Source organism: Colossoma macropomum, unplaced genomic scaffold, assembly GCF_904425465.1.
Source record: "Colossoma macropomum unplaced genomic scaffold, Colossoma_macropomum, whole genome shotgun sequence".
NCBI classification, from domain to species: Eukaryota; Metazoa; Chordata; class Actinopteri; order Characiformes; family Serrasalmidae; genus Colossoma; species Colossoma macropomum.
This window is the reverse complement of record NW_023494802.1, coordinates 11083716-11100633: the sequence shown is the minus strand read 5'-3', so window position 1 is coordinate 11100633 and position 16918 is coordinate 11083716. Positions and strand designations below refer to the sequence as shown.

General features: G+C 41.6%; 1 protein-coding gene across 2 annotated transcripts in view; it reads left to right on the top strand.

Annotated features, from left to right (window-relative positions):
• Positions 1 to 6644: 6644 nt before the first annotated feature.
• agrn (agrin) overlaps positions 6645 to 16918 on the top strand; it is a 313528-nt gene continuing 303254 nt past the window's right edge. For both annotated transcript variants that reach the window (XM_036590661.1, XM_036590660.1), the window contains exons 1-2: positions 6645 to 7086; positions 8394 to 8655. In XM_036590661.1, the coding sequence (XP_036446554.1) occupies positions 6904 to 7086; positions 8394 to 8655 (445 nt within the window). In that variant the 5' untranslated portion in view covers positions 6645 to 6903. The remainder of the gene's footprint in view (positions 7087 to 8393; positions 8656 to 16918) is intronic.

The following is a 16918-nucleotide window of genomic DNA, read 5'->3' as shown; positions in this document are numbered from 1 at the left end:
TCCTGAATGTTCTCCCCGCATTCACTTTAGTTCGTTTGGCCCATCACATCATATTCCAGACATTCTAATGATCACTGCAAAACATATATTGTTGGTGTCTGTTGCTGAATGCTTGATCGATGTGCTCTGGCCTTAAGCACTGCAGATAAAGTTATTAATGCTCATTTTTTCATACAATGACCCAGCACAGTTCATAGCCAGTCACTGAACACTGTAAATCCTTTGTGTCTAATATAAACATGATGTGCTAAAGTACCGCAGTGGAAACTAAGAAACAAGACAGCTGATAGCTGGCCAGAGGGAACACGTCTCCCTGAGATGAAATAAAAACAATAATTGCACATCTTCACAGATTACGCTTTGACTAACCAAAAGCCTTCATAAACGTCCTCTCCGACGCCTAACCGCCTGTTAAAACTCCTTTACTTCGGAGACTCTTTTGTGCTGGAATAGTTGTGGGCAGAGAAAAGCTGTCACAGAGTCTTGGTGGTGAAGGAACGTGATACTTCGTGTGATGTTTAAAGCTCTCGAGCCGTGACAGAGATGCTGACAGCTCGTACATGAATTTCGTCAGTGTGTCTGTGGCTGTTGTGATACTCCTGTTTTTACACCCTCAGCTGTATTCACGTTTAAATGCGTGCAGCTGCAGTTTTTCCCTCTGAAACACTAAACTCCCAAATAGATTTCAAAGTAGTATAAGCAGTTTTATGAGCGGCAGTATTTCTCAAATGAGGTCAATTACAATGGGCTTTATGTGGGCTGTATGCATAACGCTACCTTGGAGGCCCAGAGGCACTGAGAGAGAGAGGGAGAGGGAGAGAGAGAGAAAGGGTGGGCGTAAAGAGCTCCAGTCTAAAAGCAATGGGATGGGATTTGTGTAATTGGCTGTGTAAGAGCTCATGGCTGCTCGAGGCATCAAATTCTCTTCCTCCTTCAGGATTTCAGCTGATGAACTCTGGGGCTCCACGACTCCCAGCTATATTTTTTATATGAGCAGTAGCTTTCAGTATTATTTTGGTTTCTGATCATATTCTAGTACTAGGAGACTGCAGTGTTGGTTAAATGGTTAAACTGTACAGTAACGTACCATTCTCGGGTTATCATGTATTCAATTTAACAGGCACAAAGTCAATATTAAATTCCATTAGAAATAAGCATAGTGCATAAATTTGGTATTTGCATAATTTAGCATGACGGCTCCAGTCACCAGCTTTTTTAGCTTCATTGTTCTAAATGATTTGTCATAATAGCCACACATTTAAGTTTAAGCAGCAGTGTTTCCATCAGTATGTTCATGCCTTAGTAATGTAAATATCAATATTCCACTGTTTTAGCCTTTAAAAAATGCAGAGGAAAAATTATTGGCTTTCAAAAGTCACAGTTTCCTAGGCTACCTTCACTTATGAGCCTCATTACTCAAATCAGTTTTTCTGCTCAGATCTGATCTTCTAACTTGATGGTTCACATTTGTGTAGGTAAGTTACTCAAATCTGTAATTGATGTGAACAAGCCTGGATCATTAAGTTATCGGTACCTGGACAGTAATATTTATTGGGCCTCTATCTCGCTACCCTTTTTGAGGGGTCAGGGAATTTTTTATGATATCACATCATAAAGCAGCATTTTGCAGCACTAAGGGTGCCTACGCACTAGAGGCTGACGCAGCGTCAGAAACGCCTTCCCCCAGTGTATTTCAGTGAGGACGCTGCGTCAGCTCTGTCGGACTAGAAATGCACCTATATGCAGTGAAAAGATGCCTCGAGCTTCAACAAAGTTCAAACCATTTCAACTTTTGCTGCAACGGATTCTGACGTGGAGGTACATCAACCAATAGAAATGTACAGGCAGAAGACAGATGAAAATCCAAGATGGAGAAGAGTAGCAATGCTGCGTAGTCTCTTCCTGTTTTATATGACCTCTTTGTTTTTGTGGCAGTTGTCAGCTTGGTTCTGTACATAGCCATTGCAAAAATTTTCTTTCAATGGCCCAAATTTCTTTGTTTCTGGTCCAAATGTTCTGCTTCCCACTGGATTTTAAACTGTACAAACTCCGCCTCGCTCCAGCCGTGTACATGCCTTCTAGATGGACAAGATCTGTATGCGTATGTGTCTACTGCTCTGTCCTTGCGTCGTCTAGTGTGTAGGCACCCTTACAATAGCAGAACACTAACTACATATATTTATGGCATTTAGCAGACACTCTTATCCAGAGCGACTTACACAGGTAGGTGAAGGTAGTGTTAGGAGTATTGCACAAGGACTCTTATTGGTTTAGTGTAGGGTGCTTGCCCAGGTGGGGGATTCAACCCCAATCTGCATTATAGAAGGCAGAGGTGTTACCCACTACACTATACCAACCACTATATCACTGCTGTAAGTGCATATTTTTTGTTCCAATCGAGACAAAACAACAGCAAGATTGCATGCACGTTAACAAGAACACAGGTTATTAGAATTCCCACAACCAATGCAACACTAGATCGTGTGTCTGCAATTCACAAGCAACACCTTTACCCCTGTGAAGATGACTTCAATTAAAATCAGACAGCTGAAAAAACCTTAAAACCTACATAACTTAAAACCCAAACCGGCAAAGGTCCTAGCTAAAGCATACTTTTTTCATTTATATCTCACCTTTGATGACAGTTTGCAGATCACAGCTGACCAGAATGCAACTTCTTTCTTTAACTCAGGTGGCTGACATTTTATGTTTGGCTTTGGAAATGCACATCCTCTACCATGTCAGGGTATTGGTTCCCACTTTTACAGATCCTACAGGCACATCTTTAGAATATGTGGAGCTTCACATTCCAAGCACGTTCAAAGGAACACTAGCTCAATACTATAAAACCTGAAAGCTTGACTGAGGTAATGGCGGATAGCAAAACACCAGTAAAAAATTGCTAATCAGTGATTAAATTAGAAAATGAAGCAGATGTCTTAGGAAAGATGTGGAGAACATCACGATTATCAATGACCACAACCCGCATGTCCTGTGCTGCCAGTACGAGTGAGTCAAAACAACTGTTTAGATTTTTTCATAATTGCTCACTGGGGCTACCTAGTGGCTCTAGCCCCTGGGCACAAGCATATAAAAGCCACTAGAAGACCCGGTCCTTAATGTAAATAATCTACACATGCTCACATCCTGTTCAGTGACATCACATAAATTAAACTACATGCATCAAGAACATTTTAGCATGTCAGAATCAAATTATTAAACAAATCCACATAGAATAAAGATGTATTCTCTCTTTAATAATAATAATAATAATTATTATTATTATTATTATGATTAGTAGTAGTAGTAGTAGTAGTAGTAGGTGTAGCTGTAGTACCAGTAGTAGCAGTATGACAAAAAAATTGTGTAGTTATTGAAAACAGTAGCTGGTGAAAGAAAATCAGTGTATCCACCAGACACTGCAAGCAAGTGGACTAAAAGTCCAAAGTCAAAAGTACTGTGTAGCATCATATTCTTATTATTATCCTAGGATATTTAATGTGGGTAATTAAGTTGTCTATCACTACCAACATTCAGTTCAGTTCAAACAGTGCTTTTATGATATTGTCTCAAAACACTTTTAATGGCAAGAAAACTCTCTAAGAGCATAAGAAAGAAAGACTGAGAGGAACAATGGATAGCACAATTATGAGACTGAGAGTTATGAGAATTATGATTGCAGACATGAGATAAAACAGATCAAACAGTCAGATCTGTGAGATTATTCAAAAACTAATGTTCAAAGTCAATCAAAAATTGTGTAAAAGGAATTAGATCTAACGCATTATCTCTTTTTTGAGTTCCTTGAAGATGTATAAACTGCTGAATAAACATGTGAATTAAACCCATGTCCTGCAGTAAGAACAGGTTAAGGGCACAGTTTGGGATAATAGGCACAGCTTCATTTCAGTGAAGTGAGCCACACAGCATCTGTTTCAGTACTAGTGGAAGTATCAACACATGACTCACATAATGGTCAAGGTTCCTAAATGTGAAACATTTTAAAAAAAAGTGATAATAGCAGAGGCCAGGGCGTTACGTTCACAGTTTATGCAAGAGTCCTAGCTCCGTAGTTTTAGAATAATGATTAAAAGCAGCATGAAATGGAAATCAAGGATGACTTATGTTGTCTACAAATATATCAGTCCGAGATGGGATCCCACACCCTGTCATTTTCCTAGAATAGACAGACTGCTAGTTAAATTACAGCTTTAAAAGGGTGAAACTGACGGGCTGTGTGCTGAGAGCAAGCACAGCAGTGAGCTCACACATGGCAGCATTTATGAATGAAGTACACAATAATCATTAAATCGGCAGCATCCTTTTCCCTGTCACTCCTTCCACATTTGCCATGACAGAAAAAATGTGATGAGTTAAAGGACTCACTTGAGTGAAATGATCACTGTGCGTCCTTTAAGCTGTCATTTAGGGCACTCATGCCACAAGGGCCCCTGCAATTTTTTATTTGTCTTGTCAATCATGATATTGTCAGAGAAATATTTTATGAATTTGTAACTGATGATGTTGTTTTCCAAAATATCAAGAAAGCAGAAAAATGCATATAAATATTATGGAAGGCTGTACACACCTATCAGTTCTACAATTACAGACTGTAGTCCATCTGTTGCTCTGCATACTTTGTTAGCCCCCTTTTACCCTGTTCTTCAATGGTCAGGACCCAAACAGGACCACCACAGCAGGTATTATTTGGGTGGTGGATCATTCTCAGCACTGCAGTGACACTGATATGGTGGTGGTGCTGTGTTAGTGTGCGTTGTGCTGGCATGAGTGGATCAGACACAGCAGTGCTTTTGAAGTTTTTGAACACCTCAGTGTCACTGCTGGACTGAGAATAGTCCACCAACCAAAAAGCCAGCCAACACCATCCTGTGGGCAGTGTCGTGCAACCACTGATGAAGGACTTGAGAATGTCCAACAAAACTGTGCAGCAGCAGATGAGCTATCGTCTCTGATTTTACATCTACAAGGTGAAGCAACAAGGTAGGTGTGTCTGATAGAGTGGACAGCGAGTGGACACAATTTTTAAAAACTCCAGCAGCACTGCTGTGTCTGATCCACTCGTATCAGCGCAACACACACTAACATGCCACCACCACGTCAGTGTCACTGCAGTGCTGAGAATGATCCACCACATTATTTGTACTACAGTCTGTAACTGTAGTACAAAGTGCACCTATGTAGTAAGTGGAGCTGATAAAATGAAGAAAGTGTAGAAATAAGGGCGGGGGGGGGGTTAATGTGGCTAATTGTTGTATATGGTTTAAATACACTGTAACTGACAATTATGTTGAGTTTGAAATCATTGGAATATGGTTTGGGTGTTGATAACTTTAGCAAAGTTAGCATTTTTGATTATTTACAATGCTAGGTTTGCTAGTGCAGCATTTGTTTTCTTTACCATTCACTACGTCAGACCCATCCACAGTGGTCAATTAGCATCATTGTAGCTAGTTAACCAGTTAACTCCATTTGTTAGTATAACACAAATACAAAAAGTGGATTTAAAGGTAACAGTGTTGTCTTTCAGGCACTAGCCTAGGCAACATTTAAAGTCCCAAAGAACACATAGCAAAATATATTAAAAATGTTCATATACTAATGTGTTATATTAAACATTCAGCAAAGCTTAAAATGAAAAATATAAGATACAAACATGATAAAACGACTTAAAAACGCCGATCAGACCTAGCTTTGAACCGTGTAGGGCGTGGCTAATGAGCAGCTTGATTGACAGCTCTCTGTCCAACTCTACTAACCGGCTCCGCCCCTCATACCTAACTAAAATTATTACCCGTCTTTTATGCGACGGTAACCGGACGAAAAAAGTCACTGACGAACAGATGTGCGGATGGACGAAGAAACGCGTGTATGAAGGAACGGACGAAAAACAATGTCGGTTTACGGGATAAACGAATGAACGGGCGACAAACAGCTACAGACCGGTGCTCTTGCTAGCGTTTGTTTATGCTGGGTTAGCTTTAGTTTGCTAGCTAGTTAAGTTGATCTGACCCTGAAACTGTTTTGTGGGGCGGGGCAAGAGACGCAGCCTTGTGATTGGTCAGGGGAATGTTTACGGAAGTCACCCAAGATTAAGGGACACTCAGTTTACATGGAGAGAAATATGGTGAGATATATCGGTCACTTATCGGTCATTGGAACATTATTCATAGGGTTTATTTAGTACATGTTTACTGCTTATCTACAGCAATAAGATTAACCTAACTGGAAAAGAAAAACACAGATTTTGGTTCCCGGGTCTTTAACGGTTTATAATTATAACTCAGTCCCCGTTTAACAAACAGTTGGAGTCCCAGTTTAATAATAAAATAATACTTCTAGCTACAAGACAAGTATGCTGGTTCCTTCTTGTAGCGGCCGGGTAACGGGCAGGTGTTGAGTCATGCGGGACGCAGACAGACCCCGCTCTGTGGCCGGCTGCAGTGTTTCCAGAGGGCGGCGCTCTGCACCGCCTTGTTCAGCCCGAAGCCCTGCAAGCCCTCCGTCCGGCTTATCAGCAATTCAGATTGCATGCAAATCACAAGCGTCACTCTCAGAGCAGAGGAGGAGGAGGAGGAGGAGGAGGCGGAGGGGGGTGAGAGGAGAGTAGCCCAGTGCAGAAGCACATTCCTTGAGAAGGAATCCTGCCCCCTTTCTTCTCTTCTCCTCTCCTCTCCTCTCTCTCTTCACTCTCTTCTTCCTGCACCCGGTTCGCGAGCGAAGTGGCCCGCAGAGCAGATGCGCGCGACCTGAGCTTCCACACAGGCAGCAGCAAACCGCGGGAAAAGTCGGGGGCAAAGTAGCGCAGGACTCGCGCAGCCGGAAGCTTTCTTTAGTGTAGAAGTCCGCGAGCTTCAAGCCCACCACACGCGTTTTTCCGGGACCATGGGCGCGCGGAGCTTGCTCGGCTGGGCGTGCGTGGCTCTGGCGCTCTTGTGCCAGCGCTGCCGGGCCGGCTGCTCCGAGAAGAAGCTGGAGGAGCGCGAGGAAGAGGCTAACATAGTTCTGACCGGGACCGTGGAGGAAATCATGAACATGGACCCGGTGCACAACACGTACTCCTGCAAGGTAAGAGGCGCCAGGGCTCAGTGGGAGAGCAGCTCGGTGCAGAAAGGGGAACTTTTTTGCGCTTGCTAACTGCAGCGGTTTGCGCTTCATATGTGAGACGGGGAGTTTTTAAGATGCTTAGAGTTTGTTGCAGAAATCCTCCAGCAGGCTGGTGCATTACAGTGACATGGGGATCACTTGCTCAAGAAACACCTGTCACACGTTTAAATTTCACCTAAAATGAGTCTTTATCACTACTTCATCATTCTTTATTTAGTCCCACCTAGAAAAGTGACTTTGTCATTGGTTTGTAGTCCCACCTGGAAATGTGTCGTTATCACTGCTTTTGTTTTACAAACAAGACATTCTTATGGGTCTAAAACGTGACCCAGTAACTGTATTTTATATCTGTTGAGGTGAATTTTTAACTTGGAGTTTGTGTCTAAAATCCTGCAGGACTGTGGTGAGCACTGGGGCAGTGAAAATGAACCAATATCTGGTCAGAATATGGTCACCTGTCAAACTTTTAGTCCCACCAGAAAATGTATTTTTTTTTTTAAATTCAGTCCCAAAAACTGTGTCCATCATTGCTTTTACACCGTAACCAGGACTACAAGACAATTACACATTATAATTAATAATTATAATTATTACTGTCTTAGTAAATAAACTCTCGTTAAGCTTATGATGATCTGTTAGCATGACTTGCGTACTAGATATGTCGTGATAGTCTGCTGTGTCAAGCTGATCACTGACAGTCAGGCTATCTGATTACTTCATTAAAAATATCAGCTTCGGGGGCCCTTAGAAATACCTGTAACGTGACACAGCTCACATTAAACCAGTGACCTCAGTCTTGGTGGTATCACTAAGCCTGTGGTTTTAATTGTTTCCATATAATTATCATATTGTTGTCCGCTGAATTCCTAATAACAAGACCTGGACACTTGCTTCTTAACGGGTTAATCATTGCCTGAGGGGAAAAAATTGCTAGAAGTGCACTTATTACTGTGTTGTGTTTTGGTTTTGTAATTGCTGAAAAGAAAGAGGAACTTACACGTAGGTCTCATAATGGTAGCTGAAAGCACTCCGAAGGTTCCCATGAGAAAGACCCCTAGAGTAAAGACAAGTAGCATTGCTTTGCTGCAGTGCAATATTAGGAAGAGCAGTTGATAAAGAGACTGGAATAAGGAATAAAAAGCTTTGTGAATATAATTACTACGTGATGGAGAGAATAATTGTTGCCCTGCATCGCAGAGAGCTCTGTTTTGACTAGAGCTTTTCTAATGAGCTGTGTCGTTCATGTCCGATCTCTTCCGTGTCTGCAGGTTAGAGTATGGCGCTACCTGAAAGGCAAGACCATGGTCAATGGAGAAGTACTGCTGGACGGTGGGAACAAGGTGATGATTGGTGGTTTCGGAGACCCAGTCATCTGCGACAACCAGGTGGCCACCGGAGACACGCGCATCTTCTTCGTCAACCTGGCCCCAGAGTACATGTGGCCTGCACACAAGAATGAGCTGATGCTCAATTCCAGCCTGATGAGGATTACCCTGCGCAACCTGGAGGAAGTGGAGCACTGTGTGGAAGGTGAGTGGAATCCAGTTCTGGCAGCGCTAATCTCTTTGATGTTGGAAATGAGCGAGAGTGTTCATACTGTACTCTGTGGTGAGGCTAGACTGCAGAATACAGGTCATACAAGCTTAAAAATAAAGTACAAACATAACTGTTATTTGGAGCACTGCCATAGGCAAATCACTTTTTAGGGTTTTTTTCTCCTTTAAGACAGCTGTTATAACTTAGTAAGGGGTTGTTAATGAGCTGATTAGCTGGAAAACACAAAAATGTGTAGGACAAGACCAAGACCAGGGTTGGGAAACACTGTCTTAAGGCCTTTACAATGTCCAGAAATTAACCGATAAGCCAAATGAACCAGAGAGAATGGAGAGAGAACAGTCTAGATTCCCTTGACTAACAAATACAGGTATAACACATTAAAACAAAGATTTTTGTCTGTCTTTGTTTGTTTAAAGAGCCACTGAACCTTCACATGATGTAAATGTTCTATAGCCTATTAGGGATGTTGCAAGTTTCCTTGTATTTGTGAGTAAATATGCATATTATGGTGCACTTTGCTACTCTAAACATAAGTGGCACAACGTGAGCATGTTGCCAAGGGCTCGTTGTTAAGGATGTGATTGAGAGGGCTGTGATAGCTTAGCTTTATTGCTAACTAGGCTAACTACTCTAGCTGATGCTTCGTGACCTATCTAACAGTGAAAATACATTTCTTTGAAAAATGTGTTCTCCTCTGAGAAGAAAAGACCACTAATAAGAGGACAAGAAGAGTCTTCATTAGCATGTAGTGTTGTACTGGTTAGCTGTAGTTTTATCACGTCTGAGGCAGCCTTTACAACTTCCATGAAAACCAGCAGATTTCTGCAGATTTGACTAATTCTGATTTCTAAAACATGTTTTCATGCGTTTACTTCTTTTGTTGTTTTTTTTTGTGCAACACCAGTGCTGTCACCTAAAATGGGAAGCCTTTAGCCCTGCATTACTATGGGCCAAAGTCAGTTTTTCTTTTTTTAAATTGTTTTTCCTTCATTAGCTCTCATGAATACTTGAATTTCAAAATCAGTGCACATCCCTATTCTGTAGCAATTAAAGTTTTTTTCTAGATCCTCATATCAGGAAGAGGAGCAATTTTTGAACCTTTATTTTTAAGAGTGTACTAACTTACTGGTAGTGCAACTTATGTGCATTAACATTTACCTGTTATAGTTATTGATATTCCTGATTTTGAACTACTAAGATTTGAGGTTCTTTGAGCAACTCGCTCGATTACTAGTTTAATTTATCGGGAAATGATACATTTATTGATTTATTTAGTGGAGCAGTAATATTAGTGATAGATGTGGCTGAAATGATGCCCAAATGTGTAGAACAGCATGTCGCGCCACAACACCACTTCGTCTGTTGAGCCTTGAGGGCATAGAAAGCGCTGCATATCGAGTGTGCTTTCTCCAACCATCGACCACTGGCAATGAAGTCTTCCACATAAGGGTGTGTCTGCCACTAACAGACCAGCTTCAGGGTTTCTCACTATCCTGAGTGAAAGGCCAATCTTCGGCCTCCTCCAGGGCAGTCTTTTATGAAGTCAGAGGGCAGCTACTAAAAATCTTAACACCTTACACCAAGCTTCGAGGCTTTCGCTGGGACTGCTCTCTCTCTTTCTCTCACTGTTAAATCCTTGTTCTCGGCTTTTAAAGGCTGGGAGCTAATCCAGTGAAAAAGCCTGGCCGCTAATTTGGTCTGAACGGTGCCTCGGCACCAGATTGGATCGAGAGCAGAAGGAAATGGACGTCAGTAGTGAATGAATAAATTAGACGTGTCCATCGGCCAGCCTTAAAATAGTTTTTCAAGCGGCTTTCCTAGTTAACCATGATGAATAAACGGACTATGCAGTGCAGCTGCAGCCTTAGTTAAATATTCTTGAAAGAGAACACACGCGCGAGGTGGCCCGTTCACACCCCAGTAGACCCTTTGCTGGTAAAGCACATTGCTGTAGGCAGGAAACCAGTGACCAGTCTGCTGTAACATCTGACGTGACCGTGGCTGTGTCCTTTATGGCAGGTATCCGTGCTCGCTTTTTAGCCTCTGTAAATGCTTGATTATACTGGTAGTCGTTTAACCCTTTAATACAGAGACCAGAAAGCAGCGATTTCTGCCTTTTGATCTACTCTTTTTCTTTGGTGTGTAACAAACATAATCTGCCAAAGCCAAAAATGTGTAGATTTTTATTTTGTTGTGTCACAGGCTAGCAGTTTGAGCAAGTAGATGAATGGGAATATTTAATCTTTCAGTAGCCTTTTATTATTACTATATAATAAATAATTAATGAACAATAATCATTCTGAATGTTTTTCTGAATGTCTGCACCCTCACTCAGAAATCACAGTACTTCCAAGAATAAAGGCAGTATGGTGCTTCGTTTACATATTAATAGAAAACATAGTAGAACTTTGAAAGCTGAACATACTGATGCATGAAGATATTGCAACCACTCTAGTGGCAGATTTTAAAGAGCTTTTAATCAAACCCAACATCTCACCAGCTTGTGATCCATTCAGACTTTGGAGATTTTCTTTAAATCTGTCGCCAGAGGCCTGTCCACGTTGCCCACCGTAAGATGAATCACTGTGAAGGCCTTTTCCTTTAACTAGGTAAAAGAGGCACGAGCCTTCCTTTATTAATGAATGTATTATGATGAATGCAGGTTTATTCAGAACACAGTGTGATCACTCAGCACTTATTACTGTTTTTTAATCAGAGTATCACTGAAATGTGTCAGATGTGTGATCTGTGTTCGTATTCCTGTGTTTGCTTGAATAAAAAGGTACTTATTGACGCTAACTAACAACAGCATTCAGAAATCTGACATTGCCAACAGTACATTAGGTAAGATAGGGTTAAAGAAAGAACAGTGAATGCACAGTTTGACCTAAATTACCAGGTACAGAACATTTAGAGCATGAACAACCGACCAAGACACTGTCCATGGCTAAGGTCCATTACCCCAGGGCTGCTTGGCAGGTGACTTCAGTTGCCCTCGCTTGTTTGCAATATTTCTCAGAATTTGGCACACATTTGCAAATTCCTTTCTTTGTCTGCCTGCTGTCTGGACAAGAAGTGGTCTTCTCCAAGCCTTTTTCTTTACTCTTTACACCTAACGCCAAGGTTGGGGGCCTGTTGCGGAGAGGCTTTGCGCTGTTAGTTGACTAAATAAACTTGTTGACTCAAACACCTCACCAAAACAGAGATTTAGGTCTTGCCTTACGGAAAGTAAGTGATGATTAGCTACCAAGGGAAATGTGGTTCTATCAAACCATATGTTTCTTTTTTATGCAGTGCTTAGATACTCAAATATTCATTGGGAATGGCAACCAGCTGTGTTTTTGCAAGGCCGATAGATTTGTTTCAGCACCTATAATCACTGTAGGCTGCTGAAGTGTTTGTTCCAAAGCACATGTGGCATGGTTTCTCTAATATATTCTAAATCCGGCGCTGTTCTAAAAGTGCTGATGGTCGCATTACGTGAAACGGAACTTTGTGTGGGCCAAGTGGAATAAAGAATGTTGTCATCCATCATTTATTTAATAAAGGGTGAGATCTTAAGCTAGGTGAGGTCTTTTTTTTCATCCCACTTGTCGCTAGGCTGTATCCAGGTCTCGTATGTACAGCATGAGTGAGAGCGAGGGAGTCGGTGTGGGGGATAGAGCGCGAGAACAAGACTGTACCTGCAGGCCTGTCTAGTGTATCCTCTCCTCACTCCTCACTTCTGACAGCTTAGATAGCGCCGAGTAATGAAGGGATTCCTGGCTGGGCTTGGGAACAGCATTACCAAAGTCAAACAACAAAGGGCTTTGTTAAGGTAGAAGAGCCCTCCGATGAGTTTGGGAAAGGGGAAGAGAGATAAAGGCCAAAGACAGAGCGAGGCCGTGGAGGAATGCTTGGCTACAGGTGTTGACTGGAATGCTAAGGATGTTTTGCTTGCCGCTTCTGGTCGTGGGAGTGTGACCGAAGGCCAGAGGAGTGTCCTGCAGTCTCACTCTCACTCCTGCAGTCTCTCCATTGCCTTGGGCTACTCAGGGCTCTTAGAGGAGCACTTGGACTAATGCTTTTATTAGCCCAAAGTGCACGGCCCTAAAAGCCTATTTACATGACCTTTAAAAACATGCCCATTGCCTCCTGATTAACCTGCAGTGTTCCTGGTTTTTGGCTCCTTTGTTGCACATGTTGCTTGCTGCGTTATTTGAGTGTTCTCTGAGTCTGAATTGGATAAAAAGAGCACTTTCCAAGGAAAGACCCTTATTTTAGCATTAGGGCAAATCTAAAGTTGACATACTGAGAGTTGCTGCTGCAGGTATTACTTTCTTGTCTACGTATACGAGTGTATATGTCTGCATAATTGAACTGTTAAGATGTTGACAAAGTCATTAAGAGAGAAAAAGCACTATTCTAGAGAAACAGAATGAGTCAGAATTGTTCACAGCAATGATGGGAACAAGGCGTCTTAAGTGTTTAATGCCTCTAACTGCTACTTCACAGGAAGCTATTATGGGAAATGGTATACAAACACGCTGCCTGATGCCTGAGACATTGTTTAATGATAGTTTTGAGAAAAGGTTTTGGCCTAAAATGCATTTTTGTAAATGCACACATGGTGGAGAGGTACAGTTAACATTGTTAGGCAAAGGAGATCTTATTTTTTCAGATTTACCACTATTTTACCACCATATATAAACAACCCAGAACACCTGTAGGTTCACTAGTCATTTTGGGTGACAAATAAAAAGGCTTCATTTGCATATGGCTGTTTTAGACATCACAAGCGCTGGTTCCTCTCTGCACCACTGTAAAGAAATCCAGGTCAATAAGGTTCTCTACAGTGCATCTCATATTAAACCACTGTTAATGACTTTGCTTACATCTCAACCATTTAATTATGCACACATTTTGAGAAAAATGGTGGAATTTGTCTTTAAGGCCAGAAGAACTGTTTTGGAGATTTTATGGAATAGAGAGCATGGATATCCTCTGATGAAGGCATAGGTTAGCAGGTCAAAACAACTTGGATTGGCAAAGGGTGCAGAAGACATTGATAACCACTGAAAAGGAAACAGAAGCAAAAGAAAAAAAAGCTAAGAAGAAAGAGAGAGCAAGCGAAAATGGAAAGGGAAACCGTTCTGAACGGGCTAGTCGCTATCATTTTGTTTCGAACAAATCGCTATCGCTTTGTTTCGCTATCACTTTGTTCGAACTTTGTTTCACGCTGCCAGTGTTTGTCATTAGACTTCATGTTTCATCATTAAGACCCATCGTATTTTGTTTTTTTCTCCCTTATACTCTCCTTCAGCTATGCTACCACCATGTTGGGAGGCCCCGAGAGGCCCGTTTCAGGCTTGATGGTTCATGTGAAGGCTGAAACACAGCTCACTGGGGGTCTAGCAATATCAGCAGGTGGTCTTCATGGTGGGTATGTGTAGAACCCTCCCTCCATGAGGCTGCTATGCTCCTGGCCCGTGGAAGCACTCCTCTTTGTTCCTGCTGTTTGTGTAAGGAGGAGGTTAGGAATGTCTCTTGATTCCTTACTGCACAAAGGTCTGCCCCTCGGCTAGATAGCCATTAGCCTCAAGCAGGTAATAATTAATAGATATGAAATGATCGAGGTGAAGGACTTTCTCTCTGTCTTGTTAATAGCCTCTGTATGAGACTCATTTAGGCAGGCTGTTCACAGCCAGCGGCTTTATTAAAAGTGCTCTTGTGTGTTATTCCAGCTTGATCTCCCCTTTAGCCCCGGGATTTCAAAAGTATTTTGTGAGATTTGGGAGGCAAGTCTTCGATAACTGTAGCTGCTAGACTGCCAGACTGTTGGCAGTGGAGCAGAACTATTACAGGGCACACTGTCTGACAGGAAAGTGCTTGGAGGTGTCACCTAATGGAGATGACAGCCAGCACTATGCATTGGTGGGCTGCCTGCAGCTTTACAAGTGAGGGTTACTTGTGTAACAGTGGAACTATAGTTAAAGAACTGGAAAAGCAGACGTGATTCCAATTTGTCTTTACTTTCACTGTTTTTAAAGGGTTTATTTTTTTTCTAAATTTCTGCATAAATTATTAAGATAACAAAGTCGTTCAGAGTGGTTTGATGTGAAATGCTCCATTCTAGAGAAACTTACTGATTCAAAATTGCATTAGTAATAATTAGAACAAGATGCTGGAAAAAATGTCTCTAAAAGTTACATCACAAGAGCATTGTACATGAAATGGTTATGATGCATGAGACATTGTTTTATGATAGTCCATTCATGACAGAGTGGTACATGCTTGACTTTGTAAGGCAAAATGGTACCTTAAAATCTTATTTTTTCAGATTTACCACTATTTTACTGCTATCAACACTACATATAAACACTCAGAGGACACCTGTAGGTTCACTGGTCATTTTGAAAAATAAATGTAATTATAAATGATACATATTTGCGTTGTAGACATTGAAACCTCTGGTTCCTATCATCACCATTATAAAGAAATTTGAGTTGGTACGTTTCTCTACAGTGAACCATTTCACATCAAACCACTCTGAATGGCCTCTCAAAACTTTAATTATACAGAAAATAATGGTGCCTACAAGGGTTCTTTAGATACTATAGAATAACCATTTTGATTTTGGTTTCACAAAGAACCTTTAGTTTTTGACAGCTATTTAAAAAACCTCAACTGAAACCACTCGTTTGAAAGGTTCTTCAGGAAACAGGAGGTGGTTCCTTTCCTGGCATCGCTCCAAATAACCCTTTTTGGCACCTTTATTTTCAAGAACGTGTTTATGGCCATAAGAGGAGATGACATCAGAGTAAACTCTTTAGCTCTGCCAGTGCTCTAAATAGGACACTGGGTCTCTCTAGCCCATTACATTAGCGTCCACACAAACACCTCTTTGTAAGAGAAGTCATGGGAAGTGATTTGTCTCCATGGGCTTATTCTCAGCATAGTGCATCACTGGAACTGTCTGTGTGGAAAGTGATTGGTGAGGGGCTAGGCTGAGGCGAAGCAGTGAGAGGGAGGACAGCAAGAAAGGAAGCGAAACTTGCAGCGAAAAGATAATTAGAGTGTGGTGGAGAAAACCAGCAGAGTGACAAAGGGCTGGAAATTACACCTGTTTGCCAGCTTCCGAGAATCTCTTGAGTTATTACATTTTTAAGATTTTAATTAAAATCCTGAAAGTGGCTCGCCTGCTTGGAATAACGATGAAGGAGATACACATAAGAAAGACATGAAAGATAAAGAGGAAGGAGTGTTTGCTGCTTTCTGCCTACATCTCTCTTCTTCCCAATTTGAGAGACTGCCAAATAGCTACAGACTGGACTGATGTCTAAAACACAGTTGTGTAAACCACATGCTTATTCTATAAGCCAGACAAGTTCTAAAAGAAAGGACATGTGGAATTTTGTACCTGTTGCGCTTTGGTTAATCATTGATATTTTTATGCACAGTTGGCTAATGATTTTTGTCTTGAATGGAGCAAATAAAGGCTGCAAATTTGCAGCTATGGACTTTATCACAATGCTGTCACCCTAGATCATTCTGCAGAATTCCTTAAGTATTATCATTGTCAGTGTTATATTGTCTTTGTTCATCGGACTGCAGAAAAGTCTATGAGATCATAAAAACAAACCTGTTTCCTTCTTTAAACAGTGGCATCCAAAAGCCTTTAAAATCCCTTGATACTACATATCTAAGATTGCATTCTCTCTAAGACCTTGCTGCGCTCACCTTGACCATTACCATTCCTGACTCTGCTCTACTCCACTGACCACCGTGAGAAGGGTATAGTACAAGACCTGGTCAAGCTCCATCCGTGAGAAGGAAATACTTATTTGGTCATTGCGTTCTGAGGGTTTGAATGAGAAGTGAACCGGAAAACCCCTCGGATTCCAGACACAAAGGGTTGAACGGAGACCAAAGCACAAAGCTTTGTGGGATACGGCTTCCTTGAGATCTGTGACAGCATTCCAACTCGGACTTGGTGTGAAAGAGTGCACAGCTGCTGTGGCCAGTGTGGCTAATCAGAGACCACTCAAGGCTTTGGGCCAAAAGTTTGCAGGTCCCCAGGGAGAGAATTTGTTCCCCCTGTTTAGTTTTGGTTATCGGTCAATGACTTAATCCATAGACTGTTCCTTTTGGAAAGAATAACTCTGCTGCACTGTGTACTGTTGATTATTTTTAAGACAGTTGGTGTGTTTTATTTCCTTCAGTGTCTGTTGAAGAGACAAATAACCCATATAAAACA